General features: G+C 36.3%; 1 protein-coding gene and 1 pseudogene across 2 annotated transcripts in view; one reads left to right on the top strand and one right to left on the bottom strand.

Moving 5' to 3' along the window:
• Tmem161b (transmembrane protein 161B) overlaps window positions 1-15,798 on the bottom strand; it is a 61,671-nt gene extending 45,873 nt beyond the window's left edge. For both annotated transcript variants that reach the window (XM_090331664.1, XM_090331666.1), the window contains exon 1: window positions 15,669-15,798. In XM_090331664.1, the coding sequence (XP_090187790.1) occupies window positions 15,669-15,671 (3 nt within the window). In that variant the 5' untranslated portion in view covers window positions 15,672-15,798. The remainder of the gene's footprint in view (window positions 1-15,668) is intronic.
• Window positions 15,799-26,245: 10,447 nt separating this feature from the next.
• On the top strand, window positions 26,246-26,693 carry LOC150064247 (large ribosomal subunit protein uL23 pseudogene; annotated as a pseudogene).
• Window positions 26,694-27,182: the final 489 nt, after the last annotated feature.

Here is a 27,182-nt window from a genome sequence, read left to right as displayed (position 1 = left end):
AAAAAGTATTTAGTCAGTTTTGTGGACACAGTAACCTCAACTTGGCCTAGAAGGAAGTGATAATATCACAGAATTTTCAAGGTCATTTAGTATAATCTTTTAAACATACATTCTGTAAAATTTTATCAGAGTAGATATTTCTGTCCCTTAAAAGCAGAAGCCATATCTAGATCATACCTAATAAATGTCATAGCTATTACATGGAATTTCAGAAAGATTATTCTAGAAAATATATATGAGATGTGATAAACTGGAGTGAGTTTTTTTTTTGCCAACATTTCTGCTTCCTTCAAATAATAAAACACAGACATGAGCGATACTGCCACTTGTAAAAATGTAAACCGTGCTAAGGCACAAACCATAGCAAAAATTAGGGAAGTGGACTAAAACTAGGAATATACAATAACCCAGACCCAAAAATAATGAAGTACTTCTGGGAACCAAAAGGGAAACACATTCAGAAGGTATTATTCAAGAACTTAAGAGGCTGCTCACAGATGGAGGCAAAGGAGAATGAGAGACTCACCTTGAGTAAGACAAACAACATGGTTGGTATGTACTTGGTATTCTAGTTAATGAATTACTAAAATGAATTCATACAAAAGTATAACTTTAATGTGTTCCTTTATTTTACCATGTCATTTTTTTTAAATTGAAGCTGATAGGACTTCTACAACCTTATCTATTATCTATGCTAAATATATTATTACATAATAGAAATTTTCCTTCTTTCTTTCCTGAATTTAGGATAACAGAAGACCAACAGTCCTTTATGGTTGTTTCATTTTTTATTTTTCTTGTCAGTTATGGGACTCTTAGCCTGAGCCCTATCCCTGAGCTCTTCAGATCAAGGCTACCGCCATACCTCTTGAGCCTCAGTTCCACTTCCAGTTTTCTAGTGGTTAACTGGAGATCTTTAGTGTGTGGGCTGGCTTTGAACTGAGATCCTCAGATCTCAGCCTGCTCAGTAGCTACTATTACAGGCGTGAGCTACCATGCCTAATTGCAATTGTTTTATTTTTGTAACTTGCTAACATTTTTTTTGTTGACATAAATTGCCAAAATGCATTTGTGATATTTATGTACACACTTTTCACATAGCTTAATCAAATTCACCCTGTGTACATTACTGATTTTCAGCATCCCTCCCCCCACGAATTTTACTGGGTTACACCTGGTTACTTTCATATTTATATATGACATCCTTGAATCATACTCATCCTCTATCATATATTTTACTTTTTCAGACATTTTTCTTCACTTTTGTCTGGCATGACCCTGAACTAGCCAATCCTGCTCCTATCTCCACTTCCCAATTAGATGGAATTATAGGAATGCATCATAATACTCTGATAAAATCTTTCAGTTTTTTTTTCTGCTAGTCATGAGGCTTGAACTCAGGGCCTGAGCACTGTCCTTGGACTTTTCTCAGGCTAGAGCTCTTCCACTTGAGCCACAGAACCACTTCCAGATTTTTTCTATGCATATGGTAGCGAGGAATGGAACCCAAGCCTTCGTGAACGCTAGGCAAGCACTCTACGTCAAACTCCCGGCCCCCAACTTTTTTTATGAGCAATCATTGTATCTTCTCTAGAATTTATTGCTATTAGGTGACTACATATGTGCTACAAAAACAACAACAAATGTTAATTTTACCCTCATACAGGATTCTACATAGATAATTTAGGTTGCATGAAAAATATATTTTACCAGTTATTACTTCTCATATAAATGTAGAAGAGAAAACTTGAAACATACTTTCAAAATACAATCTTTCTCCCATCTCTCCCTCTCGTTCCCGCACCTCTCATTCTCACTCTGCTAGTCCTGGGGCTTGAACTCTGGGCCTGGTGCTGTCCCTAAGCTTCTTTTGCTCAAGGCAAGCACTCTACCACTTGAACCGCAGCACCACTTCTGTTTTGAATAGTTTATTGGAGAATTTCCTGTCTAGTCTGGCTTCCAGCCATGATCCTCATATCTCAGTCTCCTGAATAGCGAAGATTACAAGCATGAGCCACCCAGGCCTGGCTCAAAATAGTGATTTTTTTAAAAAAAAAATTATACTTCATGAAGTAAGCCAGACTCAAAGGAACATAGGCTCAATAGTTTCCCTCATTTGTCATAATCAGTAGAAACCTTGGGCTCTCTCTCGTAGCAGAGATTTACAAAAGAACAAAACCTAGATATATAAGGCCATATGGTATGATGCTAAATGAAAGGACTTCCAGAATATAGAAACCAAAGTCATATAATGAGTGATTGTTGTCCTTAATGTACTATGTTATCTCTCATCTCTTTTGCTGTCCCTTGGTTATCTCATATTGTTACAGTATTTTTTTACCCTGTTATCTAATATATTGTATATGCTTATTTGGTTATTTGAAACAGGATAGGGAAGGGGGGGAAACAAGATGAGGGGCAGGGGTTGGGGGAGGGAAATGGGGACCAAGACATGAGAAAGGGTATCAATGTATATGAAGTAATGCACCTTCTATCTGGTGAATATAATGTAATCCTTCTACTAATTACAATAAAATATATGAAAAAAAGAAAATTATACTTTATTAGTGTCAGGCTAGAGTAACTTTTAGAATATCAATACATAATGAACAATTACAGTATATGTATCAAGTATTACAATGTACATAAGGATTAAGGTATCTAAGTAAGACATGATATCTTAACATTGATCTTCATCTCCTATCTTCATTGGCCAAGTTGATATACATGTCTATTTACATAAATGAATCTCTGGAATGTTTAAAAACCAAGTGTCCTAAATATTACTTTGTAATTAAAGTAGAATGATTAAGCATATATTTAACTATAAACTTAAACATAAATTTGACCAAAACAAAATATTTTAAGCTGAGCAGAGATGCAGTGAAGCTACAAAGTCCATCAAGATTGAATCCTCAAAGACAAAAGCATATGGGTCACTGATTCAAGTAGCCTTAATGGCTTTATCAATGCTTCAAAACATTAACTTGACCAAAAAGATGGTTTCTGTCTGGATTCATTGCCCTTAGGTTCTTACTCTCTTGATAACTAGACTGGGGAAAGTCATTTACGAAATAGCCCATAAGCACCCAAGAAGGGTAAAACATTGGGATAACTTAGGCTTCAACCTTTCCACATCTATTAACCTGAGGCCATGAAAGCAACAAAGTGATTTGCCTTTAATGTCTAGAAGAATAATCATTTCAATTTTTGTAATAGTTTCCAAGTAGATTAAAAAAATTCTTGACAATGAAAATTAACAACTCTCCAAGAAATAAAATATATCAAATTAACAATATTCTACTTTCATGTGAACACTAAAAATAAAACTTTAAAACTTAAATATAAACATGTTGCAATTTAAAAATTCAAACTTTGAGTACTATATCAACCTCAGTGGAGTTGGGATTTTGTTATGTTTCATTAAACTAGCTCTCCTGCTGACAATCAGATTGAAACAAAGCACGCATTGTTTATCATTAGAAAGCATATTTATATATAAACTTGGGATCCACACCATCCCAAATGGTTTCAATTTTCATCTCCTGGAATGAGTTAGGAAGGAAAAAAAGAAAAGATGTTACTTCTTTCCTACTTTCTGTTTCTCAACGGTTTATATGTTTTAATAATCAATTGTTGGGCATGTTGAAACAGATTCTTAAAAATGCTCAAATAATCTTTACTCCAAAAAAGGTGTATACTTTATCATTTCAACTCATGTTCATATAAAACTTACAATTCATACTTTAAGCATTTAAACAAACGATCTCTGAACAATTTACAAATGAAAAATACAGGATGCAAACAATTAAGATCTTAGAGCTACTCAGTTACAACGGAAACAATTGAAAATCAGACACTTAAATTTCTACCGTACTGTTTTTATTTCACTGAAGTCTACTCAATGCTTTAAATAAACATTTATTGTGTAACAAATTAAATGGTGAGGACCAGCAACTGGGAAAAAGTGCATAACACCTGCATCACTGAGGTGCATTAAGACAGCAAACAGAAAATACAAAAAAGTAATGATGCTACCCAGCAGTAGCTCCTAGCAGGCTACCTAGGAGGCTGGAATTTGGAGGACTGCAACTGAAACAAGATAAGATGAAAAGAACACAGCAAAAGGATAGAGAAATCTGAGTAAAACTTAGCAGGCAGAGAGAGAGAGAAGAATATGAAATAATGTAACACATAGGAGATTTGACATAGAAATGCATAAAGAGAAAGCTTAAGACTTTTTTTAAAAGAATGATCTGCTTTAGAAAATTGACAAAAATATGTTTGAAAGACTTTTAACTAATTTATAGTGAAATATAAACAAGCAAATATATCAGATATTAAACTTCAGTAAGTACTAGCTTAATGATACACTGGGAAGCCCAATTAAAAGTAGGATGGTTGATGACTGATGATATTTTACAAAAAGCAGCTAATATCTGAGGCATTGCTAAAAAAAGAAAACAAAACAAAAAAACCAAAACACTCCTTCCACAATGCATCTCTAGAGTGTAAGTAAAATACTCTCAATCTAAAACACTTCTAATAAATATGTTCATTTTGGTACATTCTTTTCAGACTTGTAACTGCTAAAACTACTTTTAAACTGATAAATTCTTTTTAGGTAAAACCTTAATAAACATGACTATATTCATGTCTATATAATCCTAGCTATTCAGGAGGCTAAGATCCTGAGATGACAGCTCAAAGCCAACCTAAGCAAGGAAGACAGAGACTTATTTTCAGTTAACCAGCTAAGTGGAACTATATCTCAAGTAGTACTAACAACCAACCAAACAAACAAAAACACCCAACAATACTTTCCTGTAATATGCAACTATAATCGATTTGGCTATAATCTACAGCAGATCTAGGAACATTTAAGTTCAAGGTGAAAACACATCTCATTTCTTTATCAAGTGTTGGTTTTATCTTATTCCTAGTGCTAATCACTTCTACCTCTACCTTAAAAATCTGATAAGTGATATGGTAGTGGTTAATTCCCAGTGTTACAGGAAAAATCCAAGTTAAGGGAGTGCTCTGGGGAAATCTAGTTCACAAAGGTGACACCAGAACTAGTTTGACAAGGTTAAAGAAATACCTCCCTACCATAGGGAGAAGAAAAGAGAGCAAATATCATAATCCAAAATTATTGAGACATTCCACATGGCTACATTTTACTATGAATTGCACACCACAGGCTTTTCTCTAAGTTTTTGGAAATAATTCCTGGATCTTAAGCACAATAAGCCTAATGAAGTAAATTTGGAACAAATAATTATTATTAATCTAAGAAAAAGAAGTGCGGTGGGGTGTATGTAATTCACTGGTAAAATGCATGCCCAGCAGGCACAAAGCCCTGGGTTCAGTCCTCAACACTTAAAAAAAAAGAAAAAGAAAAAGTAATGTCCTCACTACCTTACAAATGTAACTGTAACCCCTATATATAGCACCCTGACATTAAGACAAAATAAAATAAACACAAAAAAACAGGTAACTGAAAAGACATTTATTAAAAGTTAACTAAAAAGACATTCTTTGTGCATGCATACACAAACAGCACAAGTTGAATGCAACCAATGTTCTCATTTAAAGGATCAGAATAGACCAGACCAAATATAGGGATAAAGTACAACTTTATGATGCTCTGTTCTACTAAATGAAATCACAAGTACAGAGAAGTTACATGAAGTTGATCAAGCTAATGAAAAAAAAAGATCAAGATTCTATATAACCTACTTTCGGTATTGCTGAGACACAATTTCATGATGTAAGTGACAGAATTACAAGAAGCACAAAAATGATCACCCCTCACAAATATAGTCATTTGGGAAAACTCCAAGTTCTCACATCATCTCCTAAGAATCAGAGTAAGTACAAGAGTTAAACTTTAAAAGAAAGGTAAGGGCAGCTAACACTTACAGGAGGCTTGACCCGAAAAAGAACATAGGAATGAAATGAATGACTGCAAAGCAACTACAACTCTGCATCACTTAGCAGGTAAGTACTACATCAGAGATATGAGTGATCCGGAGTTAGACTTTGAAAATGGTACATGAATAGGAAAGTACAAGATAGTAAGTTTGGCAGATACCTTTGAGGACTAACCACACCAACTACGATTTGAGTTCAGGCAGAAGGATTTTCAATCACCACTGTTTAGAGAATGGGTATGTCACTGGTCCTCTATCAGCTAGAGGCATTAGGATTAATGGACAGAGTGAATGCAGTCAAAGTAGTTTATCTGTGTGTCTGAAAATAGCAATGAAACCTGTTGGGATTATTTTAGAAAGGGAGGAAGGAAAAGGAGATAAAGGAGAATGGCAAAGCTAGTGAGTTTGATCAATATACAGTATATAAACATACAGAAATGTCATAATGCCTCAGCCTAATTCTAATTATGTTATAAAATCTAAGTGCCAGTGATTGTATATAGAGATTCCCTTCTTGAATACTTGTTTGTTAAATATGTCATTTGAAATATGATGTAAAAATCAATGTTAATAAATTCTTTAATAAAAAAGAAATGTCATAATGAAATCCTCCCTTGTATAATTAATGCACATTAATTTCAAAGAGAATTAATTAGCTTGTCAGTACCAATGATTCAAATAACAAAATGTCTTTAATTTCTTCAAGGTAAACTGTACAAGCATGACATTTTTGCTATTTTCTAATTTGGAAAAACTAAGGTGAAGATGCACAATCTTCAATAAAATGTGTAAACATATAAAAAATTTATTAAGTAGAACTACAATAGTAGAATCGTGACAAAACAAAACAACAACAAAAAAGTAGCTCAAAAAAAATTTGCTCAAAAAGAGGAGCTGCAGACTTTCTGGTGAAGAAGACAATATAAAGTCATTCATCAGAATTTGATTAAATTTAAAAAGAAGAGAAGACACTTTTCTCAAAGGTGAGAAGGCAAACAGAAGACTAAACAAACAGAGCAAAGATAAATATACTTTCTCACAAGAACAGAGGACATTCAAACCAAATACAATTCAAAAACCATTTTGTCTTACTAGTGTTGAAATTAATAGTTTGCTTTAAAAGATACTTTCTCAAGCCAGGCACAGTGGTTCATGCCTATAATCCTAGCTACTCAGGAGACTGAGATCTGAGGATCACAATTCAAAGCCAGCCAGAGCAGGAAAGTCCATGAGATGCTTATATCCAATAAACCACTAGAAAACCAGAAGTGACTTGAGCTGAAGAGCATAGGGACAGCACCTATGCTCAGAGTTCAAGCCCTATGAATAACAACAACAAACAAAAAAAAAGTCTCAGTTACAGTGGGTAAAACAAATTATACACATTTCATATACAGCAATACCATAGTCCTTAAAGTGTTGATGGAAGTGAATTATTTAAAAATTGTGAGTTAACAAGTTGCTTCATCTCTAGCAGAATGTATCCTACAATCTTTTACTTTTCCTTGACACTAGAAAATTGTACAGGTCTACAGTCAGAGAAGCTACTAGCTATTAACCAAAAACAATAAATCAAAAGTCAAATGACAGGGAGAACCAACATAGTGAAAAATGGCTATAGCCAAAATTCAATGCAATACCCATCAAAATCCCAAAGACAATCTTTACTGAAACAGAAGATACAATCCAAAGGTTAATATGGAACAAGAAAAGGCCTAGAATAGCCAAAACAATTCTGAGCAAAAAGAGCAATCCAGGTGGTATTACAATACCAGACTTCAAACTCTACTATAGAGCCATAATAACAAAAACAGCATGGTATTGGCACAAAAATAGATGGAACAGAATAGAAGATCCAGAAATAGAACCACATACCTATATTCAACTTGTATTTGACAAAGGAGCCAAAGATGCAGTGGAACAAACACAGTCTATTCAATTACTGGTGCTGGCAAAACTGGGCAGCCACATGCAGAAAACTAAAAATTGACCCTAGCCTTCCGCCATGCACAAGCATTAACTCAAAGTGGATCAAAGACTTCAATGGCAGACTGGAAACCGTCAAACTCCTACGTGATAGAGTAGGAGAGACACTGGAACTCCTAGGCACAGGCAAAAGATTCCTAAACAGAATCCCAGGGTCACAACAGATTGGAGAGGGACTCAATAAATGGGACTACCTAAAAAAAAGTTTCTGCACAGATAAAAGCTTAGCTACAAAAGTAGAGAGACAGCCAAGCAACTGGGAAAAGATATTTACCAATAATACATTAGACAAATACATAATATCCAGTATCTACAGGGAAATCAAGAATCTAATCTCACTCAAACCCAACAAACCATTCACTGAATGGACAAGGGAACTAAACAGAGACTTATCAACAGATTAAAATGGCAGAAAAGCATATGAGAAAACATTCATCATCCATGGTCATAAAGGAAATGCAAATAAAAACAACCCTAAGATACCACCTTATCCCAACAAGAATGGCCAAGATTTTGAACTCAGACAATGACAGATGCTGGCAGGGTTGTGGAGAAAAAGGAACCCTACTGCACTGCTGGTGGGAATGTAAACTAGTTCAGCCACTCTGGAAAGCAGTGTGGAGGTTTCTTAAAGAACTGAAAATTGACCTTCCCTATGATCCTGCCATACCACTTCTGGGCATATACCCTGAGCATCATAACCCAAGATATTACAAGGACACCGGCTCAGCTATGTTCATCTCTGCACTATTCACAATAGCCAGGCGATGGAAACAATCCAGATGCCCTACTGCAGATGAATAGATACTGAAATGTGGTATATATATACAATGGAATTCTCCATAGGCAACAGACAAGATAAAATAATGGCATTTGCAGCGAAGTAGATGAATCTAGAGCGAATCATGTTGAGTGAGACAAGTCAAGACCAAAGGAACAAAAGGTGCATGGTATTGTTAATATGTGGCTATTAGATCCAAACAGTACAAGAGTGAGGACTCAAAAGTTGTACACCCAATGCTATGGACATGGTATTGGAAACATAAACACAACTACAGAGACATAAAAACTTATGACTCTATGGAAATAATGTGTTATTACAAAGATTAATATGTATCTATGACATACAAACCCTCAGCCTAATTTTGATTATGTTCTAAAATCTAAGTGCCAGTGATTGTATATAGAAATTCCCTTCTTGAATACTTGTTTGTTAAATATGTCATTTGAAATATAATGTAAAAACCAATGTTAATAAATTCTTTAATAAAAAAATGCAAAAAAGGGGCCGGGAGTTTGGCCTAGTGGTTAAAGTGCTTGCCCAGCATGCATGAAGACCCGGGTTCGATTCCTCGGTACCACATACATAGAAAAAAGCCGGAAGTGGTGCTGAGGCTCAAGTGGTAGAGCTCTGGCCTTGAGAAAGTCTAAGGCCAATGCTCAGACCCTGAGCTCAAGCCCAGGACTGGCAAAAAAAAAAAAAAGAAAAAAAATGCAAAAAAGTCAATTGACATTTACAAATCAACTAGTTTAAGGAAATTTCAGCTTCATCTTCAATACTCCTTTCTTTTCTAAAACCTTTCTTTACTTTCCCATTTCTACTAAAACAAACAAAAAAACACAAACACCACCTCCCCTATACTAGCAGACTAGTCACCATCATTCCCAACTACCATCACTAAGGCACTCTTCTACAATTAAATTACATTAACTCCATCTCTTCAACTTTCCAGGAAAGTGACACGGCATGATCCCAATATGTTGGAATATTTTCCCTAAAAATGATAAAAAGTTAAACCATAAATTTTCCCTGTTTTTCATCAGAAGTATACACTGTATTTCAGCATAAAGGAAAATAAGCTAAAAGCAAAAGACAAAGCAAAGTATTTCTCTTTTACAGATCTCAGAGAACAAAGTTTGTTTGTTTGTTTATGAAATAATCTCAAAACACAACAGATGTGTCACAAATACTTTCCACCAACTAAAAAGTAGTATTTCAACATAGTGGAAATGTGCCATGTTACTTCCCTAGAAATACAGAGTTGCAGGATTTTCTATAGTGTCAAGGAATAATAAAAGAATTCAGGATACATTCTTTTTTGTTGTTGTTGTTTTTAAACCAGTCCTGTCCTTGGACTTTCTCAAGGCTAGCACTCTACTACTTGAGCCTCAGCACCACTTCCGGCTTTTTGCTATGTATATGGGGTACCGGGCCTTTGTGTATGCTAGGCAAGCACTCTACCACTAGGCCAAACTCCCAGCCCCCTGGATACATTCTTCCATTGAATCTTTTAGTACTAAACTGAAACGTTAATGCATGTCTTGGCCAGAGATGAAGCAACTTGTTAACTAAGGTCTTTTAAAATGATTCACTTCCATCAACATTTTGATGACTATAGTATTGTGGAATGCATTAAGAAATAGTTACATGGGCTGGGAGTTTGGCCTAGTGGTAGAGTGCTTGCCTAGCATGCAAGAAGACCCGGGTTCGATTTCTTGATACCACATACACACACAAAAAAAGAAAAAAAAGCCAGAAGTGGTGCTGAAGCTCAAGTGGTAGAGCTCTAGCCTTGAGAAAGTCCAAGGACAGTGCTTAGGCCCTGACTCAGGCCTCAGGACTGGAAAAAAAAAAATAGTCACTAAAATTTTTAAATATAAAATTAAGCTTAACTCAAAATTTAAAGTCAGATATGAAAGTCTAGACAATGTGATAAGTGTTGGGGCATGATGAACTGCTTATTATTTCAGGGTGTGGTAATACACTCCTATAATTCCACAAAGGTGTAGCCCCTACTACACAGTGAGACCTTGTCCCTATGAGCCTGAGAATTTCTCATATTTTGTAATCAGTCATTTATAACCATCATAAAATAAAGTGGCCAAAGTCCTCTGGAATGATAAAAATCATTAAACCTTCAAGAAATGAAGTTTTGAGTTTGCTGGGGAAAAAAAAAACCTGCCAGTACTACTTCTTTTGGAAAGAAAAAAAATATAACTGGTTTTTCTAGGTATTACATGAAGACAAACTAGCAAGAACCAAATCAAAGGTAATAATAATTAGCTAAGGGCTCTGGGAAAGGTCGACAAAAGCAACTGCACAAAGTAACTAAAGATAATAGTTTTAAATATTTTTCCTCATCACAAAGATAAAAGTATAAAACTCATTTAAAAAGTAAAATAGGGCTCGGAGTATAACTCAGTGCTACAGAACTCGCTTTATATGGAAAATAGATTCAGTTCCCCAAATTAACAAAAATAAATAAATAAATAAATAAATACCATCATACCCTTACAGTGTCAAGGATTTACAACATTAAAACCATTGACAAATTTACAAACATGTGTGCATAAAATAGAGCTGAGCATCAAGCCCTGGGTTCAATTCCTCAGTACAATATACACAGAAAAAGCCAGAAGTGGTGCTGTAGCTCAAACAGCAGAGAACTAGCCTTGAGTCCAAGGACAGTGCTCAGGCCCTGCGTTCAAGCCCCAGGACTGGCAAAAAAAAAAAAAAAAAAAAAAAATCTTAAAATAGAGCTGACCCAGTTTACTGGTTTGTTCTTCATATGCCATTTCCACAAAAAAGTTTCCTCTTTCTTTCCAATATCCATTTATCTTAATCTCATCTCTTCATAATCCAAACTCTATGCTTCTAAGAACTTACTCTATTATTACCATCTTGGGCTTCTCTTTTTCCCTGTGATATATGAGAATGAAAATAAGTAAGTACATAGTTGGTTAGTATGAAGCAAGGAGCCTTTGAAAATTATGCTAATCTTTCAAGGGAATGTATCTGGTGAAAACATGGGAAGGAAGGCCAGGTACTCTATAAGATTACATACTTATAGGAAAAAAACTAAGTTATGATTGCAAGAGATAAGAATCCAAGTATAAAGAAAAGAATAAGATTATTCTTACAGCCCTCAAGAAAGGAAATACATAACTATAATACAATCTTGGAACAATGACAGAGGAAATGCTCAGGGTCATTAAACTCTAGCTTACCACAGTAGCTTCTCAGCCCCAATTTCTCATGCATAAATACCCCAGCTCTAAAAGAGACTATTACTGTAGTGTAAAAGAATGTCCTAACTGGATGCAACTAAGATACAAGAGGTATGGGGCCGCGAGTTTGGCCTAGTGGTAGAGTGCTTGCCTAGCATGTATGAAGACCGAGGTTCAATTCCTCAGTACCACATACATGGAAAAAGCCTTAAGTGGTGGTAGGGCTCTAGCCTTGAGAAAGCCCAAGGACAGTACCCAGACCCCGAGGTCAAGCCCCAGGAACGGCAAGAGAGAAAGGGGTGGTGGGGGGGAAGGAATATGTATTCTCATTCTTGTAGCAGTTGAAGATAAATTTGGCATCTGAGTAAGCAATATCATTATGCTATGCTTGACAGTAAGTATAAGTGTATATAAGATGCTACCTAAGATACTACATTAACTAAGCTTGAGAAGATCTCCTAGAAATAGAATTATACAGTTATACAATGCCAAATGTTGCTAATTATAGTATTTCTATAGGAAAAAGATTGAGTTTTGAATACTGAATTAAATTCTCAAAATTTAACTCCCTTCCAAATGGAAACTTATCAAATATAAATGATAACAAGACTAGCAAACGAGCAAAGTAGCCAAGGTGAATGGGTTAGAAAGTCAAATTTTATCAACAGGAACTGTGTAATTTGACAGGTTAAATATTTGTTGTGCCTTTCTTTCTATATCTGCAAGATGAATACTAAAAAAAAAACTACACAAGATTTAATTCAAAAGTACTGAGTTTTTTCATAAATTTAGAATAAAATATATGTATCTGAAGAAAGTAAAATTCAATTTTACTTCTCTGTAGTGCTTCTATTTGCCCTTAAAAATCTAGTCTAATAATCCTTCTCTGCATCTCATAAATAGTAAATATCCTTTCCTTTGCACCTGCAATGCACATTCAACTAACTATACATCAACAATATCTATAATCAATGTACTCAGAATCACAGAAATGTTATGTCAAGCTATAAGGGTCACCCAGATCTAATTCAAGCAGACATTCTGTACCATGTACTTATTTTATCATCAATCAGTTCTAGAAATAGTCATGTACAAAAGGACTTATATGTCTTGATTAAAGATTATATACTATAATCAGACATTAGTATTAATTTTCTAAGCCTTAATATCAAAGTAGCAAAATGTGCAATTGTTTTAAGCTTTTCTAAATTTCATGATTAATGCCTCAAATGCAAAAGATAATTAGCCTAACAAGTGAATATAACTAGATTTTAGGAGTCAATATACAAAAATTAGTAACTGTTCCATAACCCAACAATGAAGAATTTGAAATTTAAAAAGGGGTTTGGGCTGGGGGAGTAGCTTAGTAGAACATTTACCTGTCAGTCAAGGTTCTGGGTTATATATGCAGCACCACAAAACTGCTACTAAAGTATCATCTGTACATTAACATTTAAAAAAACTGAAATAATATAAATCTAGGAAAATATGTCCAATATATGTTGAAAGCAAACTACAAGACTCTGAAGGTCAAACTCAAACGACAACATATTTGGATAGTATTGTGTTCATGGATAAGAAAGCTCAATATTGTCAGGATGTCAATCTTTTTTGATTTGATTTATATATTCAATGTATTTTCAATCAAAATCCTGGGAAATTACTGTGAAAGAACTGTTTCTAAAATTTATAAAGAATAGGGTCTAGGTCAGTGGTACATTACTTGCTGAAAATATTCAAGGCCCTATGTTGGATCCCCAGAACTACAAAACAAACCAACCAAACACAACAAAAACCCACAAAACTTTGAGCTAGGGCATGGTGGTGCACGTTGGTAATACCAGCCACCGAGGGAGTTGTGAGGATCACAGTAAGTCAGTCCTAGGCAAAACTATGAGACCTTATCTGAAAAATAATGAAAAGGCTGGGAGCATGATTCAACAGGTAGAGCATTTGCCTAGCAAGTGCAAGGCTTTGAGTTCAAATCCCAATACGACCAAAAAAACAAAAGCAAAAAGTAGTGAGGGGTGGGAAAAAAGCTGACCAATTATAAGAAGCCAAAGACCTAGACTAGCCAATAACAAAGAAAAACAAAGTTCGAGACCTGATAGTAATGAGCCTCAATGTTTAAGTGGACAATACAAAAACCTTGAAATGTAGACATAAATTTAAAATCAATAAAATTGCTTCTTTAAAATTTAAAGAAGAAAAAAGTGAAAACTGCAAAATACCACTATACAAGTACCAGAATGGCCAAAATCCTGAACAGATAATACCAAATGCTGACAAAGCTGAACAACACGAATTCTAATTCATTACCAAGTGAAAAGTAAAAATAGTATAACCACTCTGAAATGCAATTTGACAGCTCTTATAATTGTATTCTTATCGTATGTTTCAGCAACTGTACTCTTCGATATTCTTTCCTTCTATAACATTAGTAAATCAGACTTTGGGTCTTTCCAGTTCTATTTTTCGATCTTTGTCTACTTGTAAAAGTGTGTGTGTGGGGGGCGATATTAAAGAATATAAAGCATATTACTCATAACGAATTGTTCATATATTGCAATACATACATACATACAGTACTGAGACATGTTATAATGTACTAGTAACTAATTTTAAAGGTCTTTGTTTTTACACTCAGGTAAGTGGCAAAATCATTCAAAAGATAAAGTTGTCAATACGGAGAGCTAAAAATTCCTTTGCATGTGGGTTTGAAATCTTACATGTAGTGAAGTATTTGAGGATACTCTGAAATTTACTAAGGCATAGCAATCTTGGAGGCAGTAAAGGTTTAAAAAAAAATTCCAGAAAACGACTTAATGAAAAGAAAAAAACCTTTTCCCTGCAGAATTTAGGTGAGAGCAGCAGAGATCCCCCAAGCTTGTAACCTTGAAATTCCTATTCCTTCCCCCCCCCTTTTTTGTTTCCATAAATGTTTGTTGACGTGGTCTCCAAAGATAAATGGAACTAAATTCTTAGTTACCAGATTTTGATAAAAAAAAAATTCTCTTCCTTCGGATCCTGAATTACCTTGGGCCTGAAAACAATATTGAAACCTCCCTTATCAAATCCCCAGAGGGAGGGCCTCAAGGTTCTTCGGTTACTGATCCTCCCTTGTCATTCCTTGCAACCTGTTCCTCAGTATCAAGCTCTCTCTAGACTGACTTTGCCCTGCACTTCCAGACGCTGGCAAATCCGACGGTCCAGCGCATTCTCCCCTATCGTAGTAGTTACTACTCCGGCATCGGGTCTGAAGTAGCTAAGTTTGAAGGATCGACTGACTTGATCGTTGAAGTGACAAGCGTCTGCGAAGGGAGCGCAGTCTGTTTTCAGAAGGTCATTTCTAAGACCTGACAGTCTGAACTGGTTGGGCCCGCGTCTGGGACAGGGCAGCGGGACGAGGGTGATGGGTCGGGCAAGGTCAACTCTGCTCACCTGGCGCGGCAGGCCGGGCAGCGAGGGGACCTGGGGCGGTCGAACTGCCCACTCCGGGTGCCCGGGGCAGGCTCGCCCTCGGCCCAGCCTCCGCCCCGCCGACCTGGGCCCCGCCATCGCAGCCTCCCCCACACCCCCGTCCCGGAGCCCCCAGGACAGGTGAGGTCCGGCTTGGCGGCTCCCCGCAACCGCCTCCATTCAAAGCAGAGCATGGACCCACTTCCCTGCACAGGACTGCTCCCCGCCCCGGCCTTTCCCTTCCTACAGTTGTCACACACCGGTCCTCGCTGAAGGACTCACCATGGCGCCAAGGACAGGTCGTGAACTGGACCAACTCGAGAATCGCCAGGACCGCCCCGATCTCCCCCTCCTAACGCTGCAGAGGGACGCTCTGGAAACCGCCAGGGAGACGGTCTTCCGGCTTCGCCGGAAGTTCTCCCCGCGCGGGACAGGAAGTCCCGCCTCCTCCTGTATACCGGCGACCCCGCGCCACGCATTGGAGAGGCGACGCAGGACGTCCTCTAAAGCCACTTCCGCGGGTGCTGGGTTAGGGGCTGGGGGGGGGGGGGGCGGTGCTGACCTTGAGACGGGTAGGCGCCGGCGCAGGCGCGGCGCCGGCAGGTGGGGGCACTCGGAGGTTAGGTAGGCCGGCTTCCGCCCGCGCGCCTCCCGGGGGAGGTAGGTGATGGAGGCCCGGTTGCGGTGCGGTGGTAGTTGACCCTGGCCCCGGTGGTTTGCGGAGGGCCGAGACTGAGGTTGTAGGCCGTGTTTGTGCCGAGTCGTCGCAGTAACGTCCTCTCTGTTTCTGCCCGGTTTTCCTGCCTGCATCTTGGCTTGGGTCTCGCCATCTCCGTGGACGAATGCCCGGTAACGTCTTAGTTGGGTGTTTTCGTGTCCCTTACCGATCTTCCCTTCCAGGCAGTGGAGTCCACCGACGCCACCCGAAGCTCCAAGAAACGTCTTTACCAAGAACGGAGTAACGAGGAAGAAACGTCTTCACCTTTCACACAGAGGAACGAAAAAGTTACCAAGTGGAGAGACGTAAAATTCCCATATGACCCGTAATTTTGTGACAGGCCTCCTTCCCTCCCAGTTCCCTACCGTCAACTCTTTCTACCTTTGCATTCTGTTATACTGAGACAGTTCTGGAGGTTGGCTTGAAAGGAGCACTTTCAACCCAGGCATGGATCTCATAACTTAAGGATGTTCGTGTTCGGTTTTGTCCATGAGATCACTTGACATGTTTTGCTATGCGGTTGCAAAAGAGAGAAACTAAGAAGCTTCTGATTGGCCAAGCCAGATGGTCATGGATGCTAATTTTGATCTCCATCGCAGTACCTAGAAGGAATTGATACTAAGTTATAAATGGCCCTAAAATCGTAGAAATCAGAATTCTGAGATAAAAGAAATAGACAAGACAGTTTCTGTTAGAAAAAGGTTCAAAGACAAAGAGATGACTACTGGTTTCTGCTTTGAATTGGGCGTGGAGGGATAAATAGCATGACAATTTCATTAAATTTTTGTTGTTGTTGTTGGGTCATGGGGCTTGAACTCGCCCTGGGCGCTGTCCCTTGAGCTCTTCAGCTCAAGGCTACTGCCCTACCCTTAAGCCAAGCCTCACTAGCCGTTTTTTTCTAGAGCTTAATTGGAGATAAGAGTCTCAGGTCCTTTAGTGTCCAGCCTGACTTTGAACCTTGATCCTGAGATCTCAGCCTTTAGTAGCTAGACATGTAATCCTAGCTGGCTAGTATGATAATTTGAGAATGTAGAGGAATCATAAATACTGACAAACAGCTGAAGTGAAGTGAGTGGAATAGTTTTGTAAGAGTTTAATACAGAACTTCCCTATGGGTTCTGTGTCTATTCTGGGACAAGGTTGTAAATAGGCATAGGCAAGTTTCAGAATAACTGAATGTTTTTAAGTGTGGTAGAGAAAATTGGAGATATTTGACCCAGGAAAATGTATACCAGAAGTGAGCAAAAAAAAATTATAATACTGTTATGTATAACATTAAAACTTGGAAACAACTTTCTGCTCTTCATAAAACAAATGATAAATCTCATTAACAACATGTTGAATAAAGTGGAAATTTTAAAAACACAGTAGAATTCCATTTATGTAAAGAACAGTTGAAAGTAAGCCATACCTTACAGGTAAAAATATAAGTCTAAAAAGTAGATTCATAATTTAGCAACAGAACAATAACCACAGAATTTATGATAATTATTTTTCTCTACCTAAAGAGAAAAGGAGATGGAATAAGAAAGCAAATACAAAAGCATAAGATTGGTTGGTTAACTGGACAGTCCAGGTTTATCTGTCATGGTCCTACTTCCTGGTGTAACTAATTTCATTCTTGCTCTCAAATTTATCTGTTTGTGTAACAAATTATATGTTAATTTTATTTTATTTTTTTGTGGTAGGTCATGGGGCTTGAACTCTGCCTGGTTGCTGTCAGTGAGCTCTTCAGCTCCTGGCATCTTCACCTTACCCTTGAGCCAAGCCCCACTTCCCATTTTCTAGAGGTTAATTGGAGATAAGAGTCTCAGGTCCTTTTGTGCTGGGCTGGCTTTGAATCTTGATCCTCAGATCTCAGCCTTCTGAGTAGCTAGGATTACAGGCATGAGCCACGGCACCTGGCGTATGTTTATTCTTTCTAAAGAAATGTTTTCCACAAACATTGATACCCTTTCTCAATGTTTGTGAAGCAATGCACCTTCTATCTAATGAATATAATCTAACCCTTCTATTAATTACAATAAAAAATGTATGAAAAGAAAAAAATGTTTTCCTTCATGCTCTTCATTCCTCTATATGTCATAGAAGTGTCTCACACATACTTGAAACTGGTTAATATTTAGTAATATATTTAAATATTTAGCCAATGAATAAAAATCTGTATGTGAAATAGATGGAAATCAAATGTAATCATTGCCTTGCTCATTTAGATAGATACAGATATAAATACTATAATGTGTACCTAGTACTGTGTTTTACTGGTCACATACATATCATCTTTGTAGGAAAACTTTTAGGTTGGTAATGTCTTCACTTTTTATGTGAAAAATCTAAGTTTCAAAGACTGTATATAACTTGGCAAAGTCATAGCATATATGGCAAAGAAGAAATTGAATCCAAATGATGGATAAACCTATGTGCTTTTGCCCTGAATGCCCCAGGAGACCTGTAAGACATTCTTACGCTTTTTGTGCTGTGTTACTCATTGGCAATATGATGAAGCTTACAAAACCTTTTTCATCATAATGCTTTTAAGTATTTAAAATATAATGCTTACCATTTAAATGAAAAGTTATATGATAATGTAGGCAAACATTAAATGTACTATATGTGTCTTTTTCTAGTGTACTTAATGAAAATCTAATATCTCTTATTTTTAAGTAATTAAGCATCAATAATCTTGAGATACTTACAGTAATGTGACAGGAAAAATATTTGCAGACAAAAAAAGTAAAATCGAGTTGGACCAGGAGCATTGTCTAGTGGTAGAGTGCTGCTTAGCATGCATAAAACCCTGGGTTCTGTTCCTTGGTACCACATACACAGAAAAAGCCAGAAGTGGTGCTGTGACTCAAGTGGCAGAGCACTAGCCTTGAGCAAAAAGTGTCCAAGGAAGTGCCCGAGCCCTGAATTCAAGCCTCAGAACTGGCAAAAAAATAAAAAATCAACAGCACCTCTACATAACATTGGTTGCACATGTTCACAATCAAAAGACATGTTAAATGTTACATAGAAGTTAACAAAAATAGAGTTGTAAGTATATGTCATTGGTAGAGGGTATAAAATCGTGGGTTAAGTCTCCAACATAGAAAAAAAAAGCAAATTTTAAGATGTAATATTTTCCCTACTAAATTTATAAATACTATACATTTCACTTAGAAATCATATTTCCCATTCCACCTCAATTTTTCTGGCTTGAAATCACAAAGTTTGAAGATATAAAAAAAAATACATTAGCCTACTAGAAACAAAAAATACTTCTGGATGTAGTGAACTTGTATGTGGGATGAGAAATAGGAATGGCTTAGAATAAAATACACATACACACACAATGAGAAACTTGCAAGTACTACAGAGTTTCATGGAAGAGGTATAAAACTGGCTTGAAGCATATACATCTACATCTTAGTTTTAGAAACATAAAAGATTGTAATTACTATAGTAGCAAACATACCATACTATTTTGAATACATGTTGCAATTAAAGAAGAAAATTCAAGCTACTGGACATTTTTTGGAAGTTTTGTTGAGCTAATAATGTGAGGTTTTTACTTGCCTTTCTCAAGATTTAAAATGCCAACAGATAACTAGGAAACCTGATTCTTACCAACAAAGAAGGATTGTATAGCTAATTGAAAGTGACAGAAACCTTGAGAAAACGTTCATAAAGTACCAAGGATAATTATAAGTAAATGACAGGGGAACTGAAGAATAGTGTTAACCAACTTGAAGCTCCAAATGAGGTGAAACTCGCAAAAAAATGCTAACAGTTGACAAATAATGAACAGTTTAAAATTCTATTCAGAGCAAGATGATCAAAAACTCACTTTCAGCCTCAGTTACAATCTTAGAAAAAGCAAAGGTCCTAAACTATTGTTTTGCTTCATTCTTTTTAATAAAACTTGAATAATTTGACACATTACAGGAATATGCTTGTACAGTCAGAATTAAAGCTAGAAATTAATGTTTCTATACTGTTAAAATGTATGTGAGACGATTGTTTTGAATTGAACTTCTTTATGCTAGACCAAATGGAGCCATTCATGCAAACGTTGTATATCAAGAAACTGAAATTAGGTTGTTTATCTGACTTTCAAGAAATTGGAAAAGAGAAAACAGCCAAAATCCAACCTTTTCCTGCATATAAAACCTACCTCCTGATCATTTATAGAAAGATGGTTATCCAACCTAGATGTCCCTCAGTTGATGAGTGGATCAACAAGATGTGGTATTTGTACACAATGGAATTCTATGCTGCTGTCAGAAAGAATGACATCGCCCCATTTGTTAGGAAATGGAAAGACTTAGAAAAAATCATATTAAGTGAAGTAAGCCAGACTCAAAGGAACTTAGGCTCAGTGGTTTCCCTCATTTGTCATAATCAGTAGAAACCTTGGGCTCTCCTAGCAGAGATTTGCAATAGAGCAAAACCTTGATACATAAGGCCATATAGTATGATGCTAAATGAAAGGATCTCTAGGATATAGAAACATAAGCCATATAATGAATGATTGTTGTCCTTAAGGTACTATGTTATCTCTCATCTCTTTTGCTGTCCCTTGGTTATCTCATATTGTTTCAGTACCTTTGTTATCTGATATATTGGATATATTTGTATTTGGTTATTTGAAATTGGATAGGGAAGGGGGTAAAACAAGATGAGAGATGGGGATGGGGGGAAGGAAATGGGGACCAAGACATGTGAAAGGGTATCAACGTATGTGAATTAATGCACCATCTATCTGGCAAATATCACGTAACTCTTCAATTAATTACAATAAAAAATATGAAAAAAGAAAAAAAAAGATGGTTATCATATGTTCAAGCCTAGGCTAAATACTGAGATCTCAACAAAACAAACAATAAATCAGTGAAGAAATTATGGCTGGGTACCTTTACACAGCTCACAGAGATCCCAGGAAAGGCAAACAGAGTCAGGGTCCAAGGTTTTTCTTGTGATTCCTTTGGTATCTGTAGCATCAGCTGTGGACCTTGGTCTGTCTTGCACTGCTATTCTCTGTTCCCTTGTACCCATGGAGGACAGAGAATAATATACACCTTCTCCAAAGAATATGACTTCTTAATATATTTAAGAACTTCAGAGTTCTTATATTAGGACAAAACCAGAATGGTAATATCAACCAAATATGGAGGAAACAGCCAACAAGTGGTACTCATGAATTCGTTTATCTACTACTGCCCCTAAGAAGCAATTCAACTATAACTGAAAAAGAGAAGACTCCAATGTTAGTGACATGGTCTCTACAGTTCAACCAATCTCTGCCCTCATTTATTTAAGCATTGCATGTTTCAGCTTGAAGTTCATCTGTGAAGTATATATTATCATACCACTTTATACAGAGTTAGTGAACAATGTATAAAGCTTTTGGAAATATGAAGTATAGTGTATGTGTTAACATAACTCTAAATCTAAAAAGGCACTACAGTTTAATTTGTAATTAACCTATAAGTTATTGGAAATTCATAAAACATAATAAAATTGATCTTTGTGTCAAAATACATAGAATTAGATGCTAATTCTAAAATCATTAATAAAAAACCTAAAGTTTTAGATCAGCACAATGCTTGTATTTATGATGATTGTTGTGTTATCAAGCACGCTGTGCTGCCCATTGAATAATAAAGGATAATAAAAAAAAGTACTGGTTTATATACGTATTGTGCTTTTACGAGTGTACTCTTACATATAAAATATTTTAAACACAAATTTGTTGAAATTTTGGCTTTGGGCAATATTTACTAGTTACATTATTCAAGTCTCCCTTCTCTCATTTACAAAATAAAGATAATGTCACCCTCATAGAATATATGGAAGTTCTGGGGCTTAAATTTAGGGCCTGAGTACTGTCCTTGAGCTTCTTTTGCTCAAGACTAGCACTCTACCACTTGAACCATTTCTGGCTTTTTCTGTTTATGTGGTACTGAGGAATCGAACCCAGGGTTTCACGCATGCTAGGCAAGAATTCTACCACTAAGCCACATTCCCAGACCGCAAGAACTATTTTATTCAGTGTTTTATTTCACCATAAAAAAATTGAGATCTGGTTTATATCAAAACAAGTAATACCATGAAAAAACTGACTTTAGAAATGATTGAAGGAAAATGTGAATGTTTAGCCTAGAATATATGTTTGTAAGATTCAGATAACTGGTTTCAAGCATTGGAATTCTTGCCATGAGGAAAAGTGATCACAATTCTACAGGACGATCTAAGAAGATGGGTTTAAGCCCATTGGCAGGGTCTATATAGGAAGCCATTTCAGCTCAATGTCAAAACACTTAGACTGTCAATTGTTTATAGGCAATTTCACCTCAATGTCAGGAAACACTTTCTAAAAGAACAGAGAAAAATGAGTGAATTTCCAGCCATTTGAAAGATTCAGGCATAAATTCTAGTCAGTGAGACATTATAAAAGAGATTTAAGCATGGAAATTTGTTTTTGTTACGACTCCAGGATTGTGAGAAATCATTTAACCATTGTGGGACTTGATTTTCTGTATAATGGGGAGAAAATTCACTAAATTCCCTTAGTGTTCAGATTTACATTGACATTTCATTGCTAAAATTATATATGGCTATCTTTTGATGTTTACAAATAAGCTTTTTATCACAGCATATTACATAAGTGAAAATGAATATATTCAGAACATTATACAGAAAAATGAAAAACATGTGAATGAAAATGTTACTCTAGCTTAACATTACTGGCCATTAGGAAAATGCAAATGAACACAGGATATCAATGCATACTTGTTTTTTAAAACAAAAACTAGAATTAAAAGTACTTATGACACAGATGCTAACACGTTGGATGACAACTGGCTCTCTCATTCATTGTTAAGGGGAATAGAAAATAGAACAATTACTGGAGAAAAAGTTTCATACTTTGCTGTATTGATAAATACAAACTTACTATGTTAGTCAGAATTAACCAATAAATATTAACTGTGAAGAAATGAAAGTTTATATTCACACAGTTCTGTATGATTATTCACCTCAGCTGTACAAGAATATTCACCTTAGCTGTACAAGAATATTTACCTCAGCTTTAATTTAGAAATAGGTCAAACTTGGAAAAAATCCAAATGTCCCGTGTGGAACATCAATGTCATGGAAGCAGGAAGATCAAGACTTCAAGGCCAGTCTTGTCTGTATAATAGGACCAAGCTATCACAGAAAAGTCAATAAGAATGAGTCATTTTTTGACCAAATTTGGTCAGATAATTATTTTTAATGTAACTTAAGAATTACCTACATCATCTATATTAATAGTTGATGACCAATTCTGTACAAAAGAACAAAATGGTTGTTCTTGACCAAATTATCTTAGATCCATTCAAGGGATTCTTACTGGCTTTTCTGTGATAGCTTGGTCCTATCCATTTCTTTTTCATCACCATCAGCACACCAGTACTATTTATTATCTCGTGCACTATTTCAGCAAACTTCAAATTCATTTATTCATATGTATTGATTCTCTTCCATTTCATTATTACTAAAAACTAGAATGGCACTTTACTAACATACTTATTCCTATAATTCTACCATCTCACTACCCCATTTAAAATTTTTAAGTGCCTAAAAAAGGTACTGAGTTAAAAATACCAATATAAAGATATAACATATCCTACAAATTCATGCTAGATTTGGGTCTACCAATTTCCCATTAAATCTGTTTCCTTCCTTCAATTACTAGTATTCTTTCTGTTTTCATGACCACAGAGGATTTTTGTTTATTAGCTCTGTTTTTAGATAGGATAAGGCTGACATCAAACTCCTGAACTTAATAAAGCCTCTTGCTTCAGGCTCCTGGGTAGCTGGAATTACAAAAATCTGCCATTGAGAACAGTCAACCAAAATAGATTTGTGCATGCTATTTCCTGAACCTTGAAATTTCTTCATTTTCCTCTATTTCTAGTTTAAAATTCATTCTTCATATTTAGTGCATTTGTCAGCTCCTCAGCAATATTTTCCTTAAAATCCCTGTTTGACTTCCATCACTCGTCTCTTTTTTGTACCAATCACATTGCAATGATAAATGTATGTGACTATTATTAATATTCATATTCACTTCTGGATAAACCTTAAATCCTATGACAGGAGGTACATTTCTGATGTAATTCCTTCATATATGTATTATTGCCATCTATAGTATTGAAAACGTACTTCATATTTGGTAATTACTTCATAATAAAAAGAATAAACTTTAACTTGCAAGGTTATATGGTTATAAAGGTTGCTTTAAGGATAGACTGCTGACATTCAACTTCTGGAAGTTCCTACTCATGTCATGTTAGGAACAATTCTTACAAGACCCCACTATATAAACCAGACTAGACTCAAACTCATGATACTTCAGCCTTAGGATTTCAGACATGCGCCATCACCCTAAAGTTTAGAAACTTTTTACCACATGATAATTAGCTTACAGGATTTTCATAATATCAAATGAGGTTAAATAAACTGAAATTTAAATTTCAGAAAGAACATCACTGGGAGAATATCAATAGCAATTTTAAACTCTGTCACAAAGCTATAGTAATCAAAACAGCTTGGCACTGGCACAAGAACAGGCCTCAGGACCAATGGAATAGAACTGAAGACCCAGAAATCAACCACAGATGTATGGCCACCTAATCTTTGATAAGGGAGCAAAAAAAAAAATAGAATGGAAGAAAGACAGCCTCTTTAACAAGTGGTGCTTGCAGAATTAGTTAAACACCTGGAGAAAACTAAAGTTAGATCCTTCTATGTCACCCTGAACCAGGATGAATTCCAAATGGATCAAAGACCTCGAGGTAAAAGCAGATATCCTAAAAACTTCACAAGAAAGAATAGAAGATACACTAAATCTCCTTGGCTCAGGTGGAAACTTTCTTAATCAAGACCCAGAAACACAACAAATTAAAGTTTGGACGAATGGGAATGCATTAGACTGTAGAGCTTCTATATGGCAAAGGACATAGCTAGCAAGTTAAATAGAAAGCCCACAGAGTGGGAGAAGATCTTCACTAATCATACAACAGACAAAGCCTCATATCCAAATTATATCTACAGCTAAAAAAAAACCAAAAACTGAATCTCTCCAAAACAAATCTTCAAAGAAACAATCATCCCATTAAAAGATGGGCTAAAGACTTAAAGAGAGACTTCTCTGAAGAGGTTTAATAAGAATGGCCTATAGACACATGAAGAAATGTTCAACGTCTGCGCCCCTAAAAGAAATGCAAATCAAAACAACTTTGAGGTTTCACCTCACTCCAGTTAGAATGGCCATGATCAAGAAATCTAATAACAACAGATATTGGCAGGGATGTGGCCAGGAGGGATCACTACTACACTGTTGGTGGGACTGTAAACTCATTCAACCACTATGGAAAACAGTAGGGCGATACCTCAAAAGTCTACCTGCTTTTTATAGCCCACTAAAAATAGTTTAATATACCATCTCTCTTCGAGTTTTTTTGCACTGGTTACTTACCTATAGAGCTCCTTCAATAATTTGAATATACTGCTACCAATAAGATTCCATTGGTTTCTTTGGGCTTTAGATTTTCCACACTCAAATATGCCTTAAAACAGTTAAAGATGTAGTTGCTGATTATTGGACAAGGAGAGTGATGGTTGAATCTCATTTCTCAGGTGATATTTCTTAAAGAAATATGACATTTTGTCATATTTAAGGTTTCCAAACAGAGGTCCATTGTAATCTGCTGTTGACTTAGGCAATAGGTCATAGACTAAAGAATTGTTTTTGGTTTTGCCCATGATGCAACCAAGAAAAACAATATTTTGTACTTTCCAGGGAATCTGAGATCACCTAGTCCTTGCAGCTTAGGTCATTTTAGTCTGGGTAAATGAAAAAAGAACTCTTTTCAACTCTTCCAGTTCTTCTTAGTTTTTTGAGGATAACTCTGAATGAAAATAGATAAAAGTTATATGGGATTGAGGGCAGATCAGAAAGCTATACTTTGTAGTCTATAAAAACAGAACTGGCTTGACTAGAAAGAGATCATGTATTGCAGCTCTAAGGGATGTAAGGAAGGGTACTAAACTAAAAACTCCATCATTCCTCTGCCAGTTTGTCAGAGTTTAAAAAAATCTACCATTACTTTTCACCAAGATGGCACTGAAAGCTAAGAAGGGAGCTCCTGCCCCTCCTAAAGCCGAAGCCAAGGAAAAGGCTTTGAAAGCCAAGAAAGCAGTGCTGAAAGGCATCCACAGCCACAAAAAGAAGAAGACATGCACTTCACCCACCTTCCGTCGGCCCAAGACCCTGCGGCTCCGGAGACAGCCCAAATATCCCCGCAAGAGTGCTCCGAGGAGAAACAAGCTTGACCACTATGCGATTATCAAGTTCCCCCTGACCACTGAGTCAGCCATGGAAAAGATAGAAGACAACAACACGCTTGTGTTCATTGTGGATGTCAAAGCCAACAAGCATCAAATCAAACAGGCTGTGAAGAAGCTCTATGACATTGATGTGGCTAAGGTCAATACCCTGATCAGGCCTGATGGAGAGAAGAAGGCGTATGTTCGACTGGCTCCTGACTATGATGCTCTAGATGTCGCCAATAAAATTGCATCCAGCTGGCTAATTATAAATATACATGTTTTTCCCACTAAAAAAAATCTACCTTCAAAAACTAATTTTAAATAAGAATTTGGAAAATTTTTAACAGTTTCTTAATTACTCATGGAAAACACATAGATTTTCTATGAAAATCTTTTCTTTTCTTTTTTTTTCCATCTTAATCATTTATTTTCCCAGTCCTCACAGAGGTTAAGACTGTCCTTGAACACTGCAATAAATAAACAACAGTCTTCTGGCTATTGATAAAGAGAGGCCGTTGGCCCTGATGACAGGCAGGTGCCCTTAACTGAACTCTCAATGGGTCTAGCCATCTCATATCATGCTGATTTTCAGCATGTCTATTATGATTGCCATTTTATTCATGAAGTATGGTAGACTAAATAAAAAAAATATCTGAATCACATGGCTAGGAATCCAGTAGTAGCCGAGCTGATTATGATGCTTTGGTACAAAGGTGATG

The sequence above is a fragment of the Megascapheus bottae genome, chromosome 4, assembly GCF_031878675.1.
Source record: "Megascapheus bottae isolate mThoBot1 chromosome 4, mThoBot2.hap1, whole genome shotgun sequence".
NCBI lineage: Eukaryota > Metazoa > Chordata > Mammalia > Rodentia > Geomyidae > Megascapheus > Megascapheus bottae.
Note: the sequence above shows the minus strand (reverse complement) of the source record. Positions and strands in the feature narration are given on the sequence as shown.